Source organism: Xyrauchen texanus, chromosome 9 (assembly GCF_025860055.1).
Source record: "Xyrauchen texanus isolate HMW12.3.18 chromosome 9, RBS_HiC_50CHRs, whole genome shotgun sequence".
Classification (NCBI taxonomy): Eukaryota; Metazoa; Chordata; class Actinopteri; order Cypriniformes; family Catostomidae; genus Xyrauchen; species Xyrauchen texanus.
Genome location: NC_068284.1, coordinates 41,370,432 through 41,386,260, shown reverse-complemented (window position 1 = coordinate 41,386,260; position 15,829 = coordinate 41,370,432). Strand labels below are relative to the sequence as shown.

Genomic DNA, 15,829 nt, shown 5'->3' with positions numbered 1-15,829 from the left:
CCTGTTTATGAATGGCGGCTGCCTTTGGGACTTAATGAGCTTTCACACATTTTAAGAGAGACAAAACGTTAGCTAAATATTCCCCTTGTCTCATCTCCTCATCATCTGCCTCACATGCATCTTTGCATCTTTGCTATCTGGCACTCAGAAACCATCCGAGTGAAAACAAGATGAAATTGTTTGCTTACAATGCACAGGACATTTCGAATCTGAAGTGAATTTAAAAACCATTCAATAAAGGATGTTACCAGGGCTGTTTCTCTATAGTGCGGTAGGAATTATGCTTTTTAAAGGGTTGGCCTCCTAAAAGTGTGATTGACAAAGCACCGGTGCCTCTGAAGCCCGAATACATCATAATAGGATCAGATTAGATGGAACAAGACAATGATTTTTTACCAGTAGACCTGGATAGTTCCAAACGCAGCAAATCCATGACACTAAAAATACCACAGCACTGTGAATATAAAGTATTTAAGAAGGTGAGAGGAAGTAGTATTTTATATGAATATTAAAGAGCTTCAGCACATTGGGGCTAATGATGCCCTCGATGCTTATTAATGATACATAACAGAAAATTCAAAAACACTGAACACTCCATTTGGGAGGCAGGCCATTGCAAGTCCAGTTACTTGGCTTTGATGAAACATATTATGGAGCTTCTTCCAGGGCTGGTGCTTGCTTAAAAAAAATTAATAAATAAAAATAAAAAACTGAACAGAAATCCTGGGCATTGCAAGGGTTAAAAATTGGGTTGAGCAAAATGCCACCAAGCATGACAAATAAGCCCCTGTAATTATTTTGTGTATTTTAGATCTGAGATTTCTTCTAATTAAATTCTAGCACTGATTATACAAACTGTAGAATGACATACAGTTGAAGTCAGAAGTTTACATACATCTTATCCAAAATAAAAAATAGTTTTTCACAGTTCCAGACATTTAATCATAAAAAACATTCCATGTCTTTGGTTATGTCACGAACGCCGGTGAAGGCGCCTCCTCAACCGGCCACCAGAGATCGGTTTCACCCGAGTATTGACTGTGAGACTACATTTCCCATAAACCCACATACCTGGCATGATTACACTCCAGCTGACTCTCATTATTATCACCCTACTTAAACCGTGTTTACATGTTCATTCACTGTGAAGTCTTGTTTTGCTCCGGCTGCATTTCTGAGCGTTTACCTATAGTATTACTGATTATCTGTGTTTTGACCCTTGCCTGATTACTCCTTTCACGTCTGTCTGCCGCCTGCCTTTTCTGAAATTTACGCCTGCCTCTCTACTACTGATCATTGCTACCTGCCCTGATTATTTGCCTGTCTGACTACGATTAAGCCTACCTGAGATATTCCTGTTTGCCTGCCATTGACCCACGCCTGTATTTACACTGTCTCTCTAAATAAATGCTGATGGATCCCAACCAACCTGAGTCTTCGTTACAGGTTAGTTAGGATCACTACTTTATTTTAAGAATGTGAAATGTCTTATTGAAATTAATTATTTATTTCAGCTGTTATTTCTTTCATCACATTCCCATGGGGTCAGAAGTTTACCTACAATTTGTTAGTATTTGGTAGCATTGCCTTTAAGTTGTTTAACTTAGGTAAAACTTTTTGGGTAGCCTTCCACAAGCTTCTCACAATAAGTTGTGGGAATTTTGGCCCATTCCTCCTGACAGAACTGGTGTAACTGAGTCAGGTTTGTAGTCCTCCTTGCTCACACACATTTTTTTCAGTTCTGCCCACACATTTTCTATCAGATTGAGATCAAGGTTTTGTGATGGACACTCCAATACCTTGACTTTATTGTCCTTGGGCCATTTTGACACATTTTTGGAGGTATGCTTAGGGTCATTGTCCATTTGCAAGACCCATTTGCAACCGAGCTTTAACTTTCTGGCTGATGTCTTCAGATTTTGCTTCAATATATCCACATAATTTTCCTTCATTATGATGCCATCTATTTTGCAAAATGCACGAGTACCTCCTGCAGCAAATAACCCCCACATCATCATGATGCCACCCTCATGCTTCATGGTTGGTATGGTGTTCTTCAGCTTGCAAGCCTCACTCTTTATCCTCCAAACATAATGATGGTCATTATAGTCAGATCAGTAAAATGTTGTTTTATCAGACCAGAGGACATTTATCCAAAAAGTAAGATATTGTCCCCATGTGCACTTGCAAACTGTAGTCTGGCTTTTTATGGTGGGTTTGGAGCAGTGGCTTCTTCCTTAATGAGCAGTCTTTCAGGTTATGTCAAGGACTTGTTTTACTGTGGATATAGATACTTGTCTACTTGTTTCCTACAGAATCTTAACAAAGGTCCTTTGCTGTTGTTCTGGGATTGATTTGCACTATTCGCACCAAACTACATCATCACTAGGAGACAGAATGCATCTCCTTCCTGAGAGGTATGATGGCTGTGTAGTCCCATGGTGTTTATACTTGCATACTATTGTTTGTACAGATAAACACGATACCTTCAGGTATTTGGAAATTGCTCCCAAGGATTAACCAGACTTCTAGAAGTCCACAATTTTTTTTCTGAGGTCTTGGCTGATTCTTTTGATTTTCACATGATGTCAAGCAAAGAGGCACTGACTTTGAAGGTAGGCCTTAAAATACATCCATAGGTACACCTCCAATTCAGGACACCTCTTATCAGAAGCAAATTGGCTATTTGTCTAAAGGCATGACATAATTTTCTGAAATTTTACAAGCTGCTTAAAGGTACAATTAACTTAGTGTATGTAAACTTCTGACCCACTGAAATTGTGATATAATCAATTAAAGGTGAATCAATCTGTCTGTAAACAATTGTTGGAAAAATTACTTGTGTCATGCACAAAGTAGATGTCCTAAACGACTTGCCAAAAATATAGTTTGTTAATATTAAATAAATTAGTTTTAATTAATTCATACAAAGTTTATGTAAACTTCTGACTTCAACTGTTTAGTTGTTGATATCATTTTCCATTTAAGGTTATAAATTCTCAATGTATTTTTTTCAAGTGGAGAGTTTGTGGTTAAATTGAAGGATTTAAAATAAAAGGATTTCACATTTGAATTTTTCAGTCGACACCCAAGCTAAGTTTCAGGCTGCCATGATATTCATCTCATGTTCAGCACTTTATAAGCGCTAAATATGCTATTTATCTTAGTAAAGCCTGGTTTTCAGTGCGCTCAGTGGGTCAAGACACGCGCTATAAATGGTCTGCACTTATATAGCACCTTTTTAACCTTAACAGTATTCAAAGCACTTTACACTGTGATTCACCCATTCATACACCAATGCAAGGTGCTAGCCTTCCATTGGGAGCAACTTGGGGTTCAGTGTCTTGCCCAAGGACACTTCGTCATGTGGGCCAGGACTTGAACCACCAACCCTGTGATTAGTGGCCGACCCACTCTACCAACTGAGCCACAGTTTCTATTTTTAACTTAATGTTTTTTTTTTTTTTTTGCATCTAGCAATTTACCCACAGATGCTGCCGGTATGTTTCAAAAGTAAGCTATAAAAATGATTGGGCTAAAGTTAGTGTTCTAATAAAGCACATTGTAGCTTTTCTTCTAGTATTGTGTATTTGTTTTTCATTTAATACACCTTCTGCATGGAATTTAATGATATTAAAAAGCATACTGCAATAACTTTATATCAACAACCCGTTTTGGAATGGTTTCTATACCTGTGACATCACGGCAGGCAGCGGAGTCAACAAATGGGTCTAAAATGATTCTTATTACATTATATTAAAGCTGGCATCTTACTAGCCTGTTCACAACAACTTTATTTTGGCCAAGGGTGTCACAAACCTACCAAATGTTGTGCTTAATGTCTCGCTCTCTTCAGCTCTGTCACATATCAGTTCAGAATGGCAGTGGGGAGCTTATTCTGACTTTATCTCTGCTTCCCTGTCACGTGGAGATCGGTGAAATAACAACAGGAATACAGTGTGAACATAATCGCTACAGACTAAATAAAGATGCGATTCATAACATAACTTTTGTACGTGTGTGATTGGGTATTTATCCCCTCGGGGCTTGCTTTAGATAGTGTTATGGAGCTTAAGTGAGAAAATTAGTTGCGTCAACAAATAGACTGTTCTGTCTATAATCCGTTTTTTTCTCTGTTTTCTACATTCTATTGTTAATTATCCTCATTTTAGTGTCGTGTCGCACCTGGTGTGGCCAGAGAGACTACTTGTCACTGTAATCTTATCTTGTCACATCTGGTTAGGACAATGTGTAATATAATAAGCAAACAAGGCAAATGATAAAATGAGAGCAAAACATGAGGAATTGTGGGGCAAAGGGTGCACAGAAATGAGACTGTGCATGCCTTTTCATTTATCACAAGCTAAAGTGCCAAACATGGCACCTGTTTCCTGTTTCAAATTAAATGGGATGTCCGACAAGCCTAAACAATGTCTTACCAGTGAGCTAGTGTAGGTTGGGTCAGAGGTGTCTTCCTGAAGATAACGGGACAGGCCAAAATCCGACACCTTGCACACAAGGTTGCTGTTGACCAGGATGTTGCGGGCGGCGAGGTCTCGGTGGACGTAATTCATCTCAGACAGATACTTCATCCCTGCTGCAATACCCCTCAACATCCCGACCAGCTGGATTACTGTGAACTGCCCATCGTTTTGCTGCAATATCCACACAGAGAGAGCGAATGTCAAATGATGCTCATTAACCAGTCAATGGTCAACCTCATACGAGCTCTTTGAGGTAATCATATTTACTGTTTGATCTGGTCAAAGGGTAACTGAGAAATGTTGAAAGACACTATTTTAATGGCTGATGATGTTCCACTTTGCATTGCAGAATGCTTAATTTGATTTACCAAAGAAGGATATATAGGATACATTGAGTAATCGGTCATGCAGAGAATTTACATACTTCCTGTTTCCAATTCCACACATACTGGACCAAAAAAATCACACTTGGGTGCAAATCCTTGGTATGGACCCGAATGTAAAAAACAGCTTTTTTATTTTTTCTCATTCTAACTGTGCTTTTATTTGGGATTTTTCTGGAATAATTGCCAAAGAGCATTCTGTGTGAGTGCAAATGAAGCTGGAACTAATTCCCGCATTCCCAAGTAGCATCGCTGGGATCAATTCCGGAACGTGTCTGAGTGACAGTGTTAGGTGTAATTGGATTACAAAATAACTAGTTACAATAATATAATTACTTTTAGGCACAAAAAGTTGTATAATGCATTACATTTTAAATTATTGTAATCTTATAACAGTTACTGACTTACAATGAAAGTAATTACATTTGTAAGTACATTTCCTGAGTTACAAATATGAAAAAAATATATGATTTATTTGTAAAACAAATAAAATGTGAATTCATATTTAAGTCTGTTTGCGTTACTGTGACAGCTGAAGGGTGTGCGACAATGAGCAAGGCGAAAATAGACATTATTTTGAATTTGTTGAGCAGAATAAACAGAAAATGTTTGTGACAAGTGGTGGTGGTGTAGTGGGCTACAGCACATAACTGTTAATCAGAAGGTCGCCGGTTCGATCCCCATGGCCACCACCATTGTGTCCTTGAGCAAGGCACTTAACTCCAGGTTGCTCCGGGTGGATTGTCCCTGTAATAATTGCACTGTAAGTCGCTTTGGATAAAAGCGTCTGCCAAATGCATACATGTAAATGTGACAAGTGTTTTAGAGAGTAACTTAAATGTAAAGTTATTATATATTATATTATAATTTTAGAGAAGTTAGTCATTTTTAGTGGATTTCATTTTAATGTAACTTACCCAACACTGGCAGAGGCAAAGGCAGAGCCAATACCATGAAGGGTGTGTGTCGTAGTGATGATGTATTTATTATGTGAAGGAGAAAGTTTGTATGAAGACTAGAGAGAATTTCACAGTAGACCACGGCTTGAAAAAACAGAGCGCTGTCATACCTTTGACATTTTCTAATTCAAGGTAATGCGGGAATATAAAGTTTTATTTCAGATTATTAATATTTTTTTCAAACCCAAGTGAAGGAATTAACATTTCCATTGGAAATATCAGTTCGTTGAAGAAATAATTTGCTACATTTAAAGCATCATAAACCTGATGTGATAAAAAAAACTCAAGTAGACTACAGTACCAACTCTGTGAGCATCATCCCACAGAATTTGAGAATATAATTGTATTTGGAAATACAATAGATAATAAATGATACACCACATAAGAAACAACCAGATCCACAGATTTATAATGAATCATTGAGTTTATAGGTAGACTAATGTTATGTTTATGCTTTCCTTCACACACGCTGCAAATGGATTTAAGCCTTGAGGTCAGCTGCCTTTTAAAAAAGCTTAAGTGTAGACCAACAGTAAGCATACAATGCCTTTACTGCTAAAATGTTTTATTTGTAAAGTACTATTTTCAAATGCAGAGTCTAAAAGGGGCTTCAGGCATACAGAAAAATGTCAGTGATATCAGAAATCAAATATTAGCCTGGGAAAAAACACCAACACAAAAATGGCAAAAGAATATATATTTTTTTATTGCAATAAATGCTAATGTCTGAAGAAAAAAATGCATATTATTTACCTTGTCCGTATAATGTTTTTTTTCAGTAGGCAAGATATTGTTTAGAATCAAACAAATTTAGCAAAATAAAATAAAAAAGCACAAAAAATAAAAATAAATAAATCATAATATTATTTAAACATAATATTCAATAATATTATTATTCAATTATATAAATTTTGTAATGCACTGTTTTTCGGTACAGATGAATAAATGAACCGTCGGCTGTGGTACCGTACACAATATATTTGTTAACAAAAGCATGAAAGAGCTGGGCTTCTTGAGAGAGAAGGCAGGATATCAGTAACCTCAAGACGCTGTGCTTTAGACGTCACATTGTGATGTCACTTTTGTCTTTATGGGATTTTTCCTGAATGTGTTTGAATGCCAGCATAGGTTACAAAACAGTTGCTAAAATTAAAAAAATATTCCCAGGAATCTCTGTGTGAAGAGGCTCAAAGGAAGCAAACTCTGAGATCAAACAGAGTCAGATCTGCAAACAAAAGTGTGTAAATGCCCTAAGACTGCATGTCCAGTCCCAAGTAAGGATGGCTCATAGAGTTACTCCAAAAACTGTTTAGGGAGTTAGTGTTATATCAAAGTGCTGTAAGTTGCTTTGAGCCATGGCTATTTTTCTATATTTTATAAATAAGTTAATTCATAAACTGTTCATACAGAGAAAGAAACCGGACCACAGAGTATATAAAGATCTTGTACGTTTACATGACGATAAAAGAGACACTGCTTTTTGACACATCGATTTTAATCTGCTATAGTTCACTTCACCTCCTTTTCACACTTCCATCTGATTTTAAACCTCTTAAAAAGTAGATATTTCTGAAATGTGTTTAAAACGCACAGTGGGGGACCTTATAGCTCCTCAAACATTTGCCGTAACTTCTGTACACAGCCGCGACACTGCAGAACTGAGGGAAAGGCTTTGAACGAAACACGCGATACCAAACAGGGGTGGGAGCGTGGATCGATGGTGACGCTATTCGGATGTGGTGGATTTGTAAGCCGACTTCAAAGAGGGCCCTTTATTACGGAACCAGATCAAAGCTTGGGCAAAACCAATCCATAATTGGGAAAGAAATGCGCTGAACATTGATTAAGCAGTATAGTTGTCCATGCTAGAATGAGAGATATAGAAAGGGAGAGAGACAGAGAATGCATGTTTGGGTTGTTAAGCTCACCCTAAGGAAGGAGTCGAGAGCCCCGTTCTCCATAAACTCTGTAACGATCATGACTGGCCGGCTCTTGGTGACAACACCCTCCAGACGAATGATGTTGGGGTGGTCAAATTGCCCCATGATTGACGCCTCTGACAGGAAGTCACGTCTCTGCTTCTCAGAATAGCCTGCCTTCAGTGTTTTGATGGCAACATAGATCTCTCGTTTACCAGGCAGTTTGAGTCGACCTTTATACACTTCCCCAAACTCACCTGGGGCAAAGAGAGATAAAAAGACATTTAAGCCATCAAAACCAACAAGGCTACTACCAGCCATCATAAAAACACAGCACTACAAGGATAGTTAACATAAAAATAACAATTCTGTATTAATTTAATAATTGTATTGTTTTAAACCCGTGTGACTTAGTTTCTTATGCAGAACACAAAAGGAGATGCATCATTCTGATGGTTGACGTGAACATTAACTGAAGCTCCTGACCTGTATCTGCATGATTTTATGCATTTCACTGCTGCCACATGATTGGCTGATTAGATAATCTGAAGAATACTGAAAGTGTACAGGTGTTCCTAATAAAGTGCTCAGTGAGTGTAGTAACATTGTCATTACGGACTTGTATAATAAATATGAACTAATAATAAATAATACATAAAAAAATTTAACCTTTCTTAACTACATTTCAACCTTTTTTACCTAAAGAACCTCCATACATACAGCATATAAGTAATGCTCAAGATGGGGTATCTTAAATGTTGCAGATTCGATTTCTTGTTACTGTAACTCAGGAAAGAGTCACAGAGGACTTTAAGAATGGCCCTTAACCCTAATTTGCATAATGCAGGCAGTCCTTCAAACAACTTTACCTAAGCTACTTTGGAGGGAAACCAAGGCTGAGTCTATCTATGTGGCCACAGCAGTGTTTTCAAGTACATTTAGCTCACAAAAATAAGGGCAAAGAGAGGAAAGAGTGAACAGCAGATTAACTTTTTAAACTTTAATTTTAGTTTTAGTGCTAAATGGTTGAGTGTATTTGGTATGATCCATCTGAAATCCATACGAGGTGCATCAGTGGATTATCTTGAGCTTTGAGCACCAGAGCAGACTATGAGTCATAATGTATCTCTGTCGTGACTTGCCAAGGAGAACGGCAGGGACTCTCAGGATGCTGTTTTGGGCTGTGCCTATATCTACAGTATATATGTAGCTGAGTATATACAGGCAGATTTAATGCATCTGACATGATTCAGATGGGTGATAGTGTTTAAAATAATGTATCATTTGACACTGTGTTGCAGTATTGTTTTTATTGCATGTTTTTACTGTAAATAAGGTAAACAATGCAACACACTGCAACAGTGCCAGCCCATTATTTCAGACGTCTTGGTTCCAGAAGTGTATGTCCAATTCATTTTTTTCCATATGTTTTTTTTTTTTTTTTTAATAAAATTCTTCATAAAAGAGTTCTAAGTCATGAATCAAACCAAACGGTGGATCAAAAGATTCACACATACCTGCCCCAATAACTTCTTCAATTTTGACAGTGGAGACATCAATCTCCTTGGCAAACTCTCTCACAGCTTCATTGGGGTCCTCATAGGTGAAGGGGTCGATGTAGATCTTCATCCCTGGAGAGCCGGGCAGGGTTGGGCAGCCCATTGGCGTGTGGCAGTTTGACAGATCTGGCCTCAAAGAGAGTTCTAGAAAAAAAAAAAACTTAGCCTCGTGCCATACCAGAATTTCTTTCTTCTGCAGACCACAAACAAATATTTTTTAAAAGAATATCTCAGCTCTGTATGTTAATACAATACAATGTTCTGACCCAAAACCAATTTCATCACTTCAGACAGGGCTGGACTGGTAATCGGGTATACCAGGCATTTTCCTGGTGGGGCGACTCAATTTGGGGCTGACCAGGGGCGTACTGGCCATCGGGAGAACCGAGCGGGCCTGTGTGTCGTCCACGTAACTTGCCGCTATTGGGCCGCAATAAGGTAAAATTAGCCTTTTTTCCATTCAAAAACATTATGGATTCATGGTGACTATGACATCATTAAAAAGCAGTGGCAATGCCAGCCAGTTGCAGCGAGTCTGTCTCTCTCTGTTTCTCTGATAGAGACAAATCAAATTCTTGTCTGCCTCGATCCCCCACAGGATCTTATTAACAAATAAAATGACACACTATCAAACTGTTCTTCATGGCAGAAGATGAAACATCATGTGTAAACATCAGCCTGTGTGTGTGTATGTGCGTGCGAGGGTGCATGCGTGCATGCCTGTGTGTGTGTGTGTGTGTGTGTGTGTGTGTGTGTGTGTGTGTGTGTGTGTGTGTGTGTGTGTGTGTGTGTGTGTGTGTGTGTGTGTGTGTGTGTGTGTGTGTGTGAGAGAGAGAGAAGGAACACTGAAAGCTATCTCAGAGAATCAGAGAAAAAAGGCAACCCACACAAATAAAACTTTAATTAAATAACCTCTAAAAGGAAATGCTTATATCCGATGGCCAATAAGAAAGAGACCCAATAGCTGGTGTGGAAGCTGATGCAACCACATTGAAAGACACAGGCAAGAGCTCGATGGTAATGTCTGCTTTAGAAGGGTTAAGCACTGACTCAGACGTTGGAGGGTGGTGAGACCAGGGTAGGATACCCCGATTGACAGAGGAGGCCAAGAGACACATGTCTTCTAGCACAATAATAACCCATCCTGCATACGGACAACTCAACATTCCAGATATGAAGTTTAAAGGAATATTCTAGATTCAGTACAAGTTAAGCTCAACCAACAGCATTTATGGTATTGAGTTGATTACCATAAAAAAATAAATACAAAAAACTGGACCCTCATTTATTTAAAAAAAACCTTAAAATACACACTTTTTAAAAAGTATAACCAAGACGTAAACATTATACATGTTCAAATAATTTTAGAGTGATCTAATTTTAGTAGTGAAACTAAAATCATGTTATCACGCACACTGTTTACATTTTATGGCTATATTTTGAGACACTGTCATATTATAACCAAAGTATACTTCTGTTGTCCGCGTTGCTGATCACTCTGCACACAGTATGCATGACGTACATTTTGTCATATGCACAGTCAGCCTGGACTGACCACGTGTGGCCCAGATTTTCTTGAAACATGGAAGCGGTCTTTGTGCGCATCATCGGCGCATGCATGTGTCGCTGGCTGTCCTTAAAGAGCATCACAAAACAGTCATAGTGCATAGGTGTCTGTGACAGGATAGAGGGTGGGGCCGGGTCGTGATTATACACACCCGGTCCCCTATCAGGCTAATTAAGCCTCCGAGAGGCTTAAAGGCCGACTGCGGATGGTGGTGCGACAGAGAGAGATCGTTTACGGGCATGTCCGTCGTGTGTGTTTGTGTCTTTTGTTTACGTTTTTCATTAAAACATTATTTATATCGTCAAGCCGGTTCTCGCCTCCTCCTTTCCCGTATACTCCCTTTACAGCGTCAAACAAGTTCATATTCACTTGCGGTCAGAAGAGTATACCTTTAAAAAGGCAATGCGGTCAACATGAGGCAATCCGTTACGGAATGCAGAAAAGCGAAGTATACCTGGTTCTTAACTGTAACAGTGATTTAAAGGAGAAACACAAAATATGCTTTTGTGGTAATCAATATTATACTACTAATGCTGTGATTGAGCTTAACTTGCATTGAACCTGGAACATTCCTTTAATGACAACAAACAGGATGCATGCACACAATTCATCAGTGCATGTTCTTCTGAAGAAAATAATTTTAGTTTTCATAATATTTTATCACTTTCTCCAATTCTAAAAAAAAAAAATTCTCTGCAGATGTAAGTAAGGATATTTGGGTGAGGAAAATAATATTAACCGATAATATCATAGACTAATATATTGATAGCCAATCAAATCTCAAAGGACAAAATAAATCCTCAACCTACACTATTGCTCACTTAATATTACATTTTACTCAAAAACACATAACATTACGGAAGTTAAATGTGTTGTAAATGTACAGATTGTCTGTACAGAGTAATTAAAAATAAAAAACGTTTTGTGGCTCAGTTGGTAGAGCAGGTTGGCCACTAATCACAGGATTTGTGGTTTGAATCCTGGCCCACATGACTCCACATGCCGAAGTGTCCTTGGGCAAGACACTGAACCCCAAGTTGCTCCCAATGGCAGACTAGCACCTTACATGGCAGCTCTACTGCCATTGGTGTATGAATGTGTGTATGAATGGGTGAATGAGTCACAGTGTAAAACACTTTGAATACCGTTAAGGTTAAAAAAGGTGCTATATAAGTGCAGACCATTTACCATGTAGTATGATATATACTGTGACTTTCAGAAGTCAGAAAGTCCTTCCCTGAAAAAGACTTCTTTTGACGCTAAACTACAAAAACTGACACCTGAAACCTGCAAAAAAATGTAATTCTTAGAGTCTAAGATAGAATGGGAAATGGACACAATAAATTAAATTCTGTCTGTTTTTGATGCAAAAAAACTTCACTAACATTAAAAGGCGACCATAGGGAAAAATAATAAATTGTTGAAAAACTAAAAAGTTATGTAGGTCATTCGGTCAAATTATTCATTTGAAAAATACCTTCACAAACATGTAACTTGCATATATTTGAAAAAACAAAAAAACCTGGCTTTTAATCATCAAGAACTCAAATGACAAACAGTTTATCTCCCCACATCCTCTGGAGTAATGCCAAGCAATGGCTCTCCTTGTTCCATGCTGAGAAAAGCATATAAAAACACGTATGTTAATATTTCATAGCTGCTTGATCCGTGCGTGCCTGGAACACCAACAGCTCTGCCACTTCACTGAACCCTAGTCCCACTGGAGAGAGAAAACTGAGAGAGAGACCGGAATCCATCAGCGCTGCCCGAACCCCAGCAGGAGGATGCTAAGTGCAGGAACCCATGGAGGACACTAAAACTCAATGAAATAGGGCAACAGAAACTTCTTGCCAAGATCCCTGAGGACTGACACGAGTGTTGCTTATCGATTAAATGTGCTTTTGTTTAGAATGGTGATGCTTGTTTGAGACACTCAAAGCACATTTCAGACAGAAATATATCTATCTGTCACACTTTCTGTCTTTCCTATCCATCTGTCCGTCCATCCGTCAGTCTGTCTGTCTATCTATCTTATCTATTTATACCAAACCCCAAATTGAGTAATTGAGTAAGGTTCTGATGTTTAAAAGAAAATCCATCTCTGATGCGTCCAGATACACCAGAAGATCTGTTTTAGGTTAAGAGGCTTTGACAAAATCAGCCCATTTGTGCTCTTATCCTGAGCGACTGACACAGTTTAAGCACATTTAAATCAGATTAGTCACACCTTGATGATTTTCTTCTTTTTGGTAGTAAACAGCCATGCGTTATGAAGCGAAGTCCATTATGGCTGCCATATTACTGCTGCCTAACTCTCATAAGATTCCATTATGCTTTTAAATAAATATTTTACGCAAAATCGTATTTACATTTTTTGTCCAGAGTTCGCTTTTTTCCCCTATTCAGCAATTGAAGTCTTTTAGCTCCTTAGGGTGCTCATTAGAGTGAAAAATAGAGGAAGAGCGAGAGAAAGGTGGGCGTTCCATTTCTAACCAGGTTCCAGCTGATTGACTAGCTGAACAGCACTGGTTGTGACTCAGCAAAATAAATGTACAGAAATAGCTGCGATTCCACAACAACAGATGAGGGGGTTGAGAAAACGAGAGAATTAAATGGTATATAAAACCAGAATTTTCTGACCTACTTCTTAAGCACCTTGTTTAAGCTCAATCGACAGCATTTGTAACATAATGCTGATAACCACAGAGAATATTTTTTGACTCATCCCTCTATTTCCTGGAAAATCTTGGTTACAGTGAGGCACGTACAATGGAAGTGAATGGGGCCCATCCATAAATGTTAAAATACTCACCGTTTCAAAAGTATTGCAATATACTTTTTTTTATCAATATTAGATAAAATGAAATAATGCTAGAATGAAAGAATGTTTAGAACAATAGATTATTCGAATAATAGAATGTTAAATAGAATGATAGAACAATAGATTGATTGATAGAATTACAGAATGTTAGACAGAATATCAGGATCAGCTTTATCAGCTTTATTGCCAGGTATGTGTACACATGCGAGGGATTTGACTCAGGATTGTACATTGCTCACGATGTGCTTACTCATACAAAAATACAATAACACAATAATAAAATAAAATCAGACACAGGCTACAGTGTAGACAACACAAATATACACACTATGAACAAAAAACATATAGACATATTGACAAATAGTGCAGTGATCAGAGTGCAAAGGATGCAGGAGTACAATTATTATTATCATTATTATGTACATGTCGGAGGTGGATGTGATATACAGGTACACTTACATGCATACATGTATACAGTGCGATGAAGCATAGTGCAAAGGATGCTGGAATAAATAGTATAGTATTTTGTGCAGGAGTTGTGACTTGAGGAAGGTGGATTGGTATACACAATGACTGAAAGCATGTTAGAAAAACAGATTGTTAGATAAAATGATAGAAAGAATATTAGAACAATGATATAATATTAGATAGAATGACAAGAAGTTAGACAGGAAGAATGTCAGAATGCTAAAATATTAGATAATACAATAGAATTTTAGAATTATAGAATGTTAGGACGATGGAAAGAATGTTAGATAGAAATATAATGTTAGAAAGACAGAATGTTGGATAGAACAATAGAAAGAGAAGATAGGTCTTAGATAGAGTGATAGAATGACAGAATGCTTGATAGAATGACAGACAGACAGACCGACAGACAGAAAGATAGACTGTCAACCAGCAACATCTGGAGCACTTAGGAATGAATGCTGACACAAATTACCATTAATTTACATCTAAAAGTGTGTGTGTTGTGATTAGGTGTGTCTGTCCATCTGGAATTGTGTCATGAGGGTCAAACTGTGAGCTTCAATGGTTTAGCATGAACCTGAGTGTAAGTATGAGTGTGTTTCACAATCTATTTCACAGCATTACATTACATTACATTTATTTTATTTTTAATTCATTTTAGATTATAAACACCTCCACTAAAATAACACCCCCAATATATCAGTGCTTAAACAGCACAGATATGATTACTCATCAACGTTAAACACATTAAATGCCTATTAGCCCAAAAGGTAACTAGTCTATATTAGGTCGCTGTCCTTTATTTCCAGTAACGTAACTTCAGTATCACTTTAGTGAAAGAGCTGAAACCATGATACAGTATGAGGACAAAACAAGATTTAAGCTATCTACACTACTCACTCACCCACAAACAAACCTTATGATAATGTACCATATTAACCATAGTTTCAACCAAAATATTCATTGTTGCTATAGTAGAACGGTGGTATATATGCATTAGTTACCATTGTCATAAATAAACAAATAATTACAAAAAACTAGGGCTGTCGATTTAACGCGTTAATAACGTGCGATTAATTTGACAAAAATTAACGCGTTAAAATAATTTACGCAGTTTAATCGCAATGCTTAACTGAAAAATTCAAGCTTGTAGTACCACCTGTTTACTCCAGAGGGCAGTCATTGAAATTTCAGCTGTGTGAGCAACACACAGTTTATACAGTGAAGAAAACAATTTCTTGCGTTTAAAACACTTGATGTAGCGCAAATGCGATCTTTAAGGGATCTTAATATGTGTTTAAAGATTGAGTATTAAACTATATTTAACCCGACACAGTGACCTAAACATTTTATTTTTATGACGCAACACACCCGAGACGCGACACAAGCATGTCTGACGCAGGTCGTACGGTCTATACATATTTAATTACCAACGAGGTTAAGGACGTGTCCTTTAAACTGTTACACCATTTTTACCCAGTCAATCTTTATTTAAGAAACATGCTCCCTGAAATACATCCACTTTGCTCCTTCTGTAATGCTGTAGATGAAAAGTTAGTTTGTTTGTACATACCTCTATTGTAACTAGTTTTTCTTTGCTTTATAAAGACGTTTTATTTGGTTTTCACAGATTTTATAACTTAAGTTAATATTTTCTGATTAATCA

The 15,829-nt window shown here is 37.6% G+C and overlaps 1 protein-coding gene across 1 annotated transcript in view; it reads right to left on the bottom strand.

Moving 5' to 3' along the window:
* Window positions 1–15,829, bottom strand: part of LOC127648586 (ephrin type-B receptor 1-B) — a 348,045-nt gene that overhangs the window by 23,431 nt on the left and 308,785 nt on the right. Inside the window, exons 10-12 of the mRNA XM_052133235.1 lie at window positions 9,263–9,448; window positions 7,755–8,002; window positions 4,440–4,655 (exon numbers count right to left, since the gene is read on the bottom strand). Coding sequence (XP_051989195.1) covers window positions 4,440–4,655; window positions 7,755–8,002; window positions 9,263–9,448 — 650 coding nt within the window. The remainder of the gene's footprint in view (window positions 1–4,439; window positions 4,656–7,754; window positions 8,003–9,262; window positions 9,449–15,829) is intronic.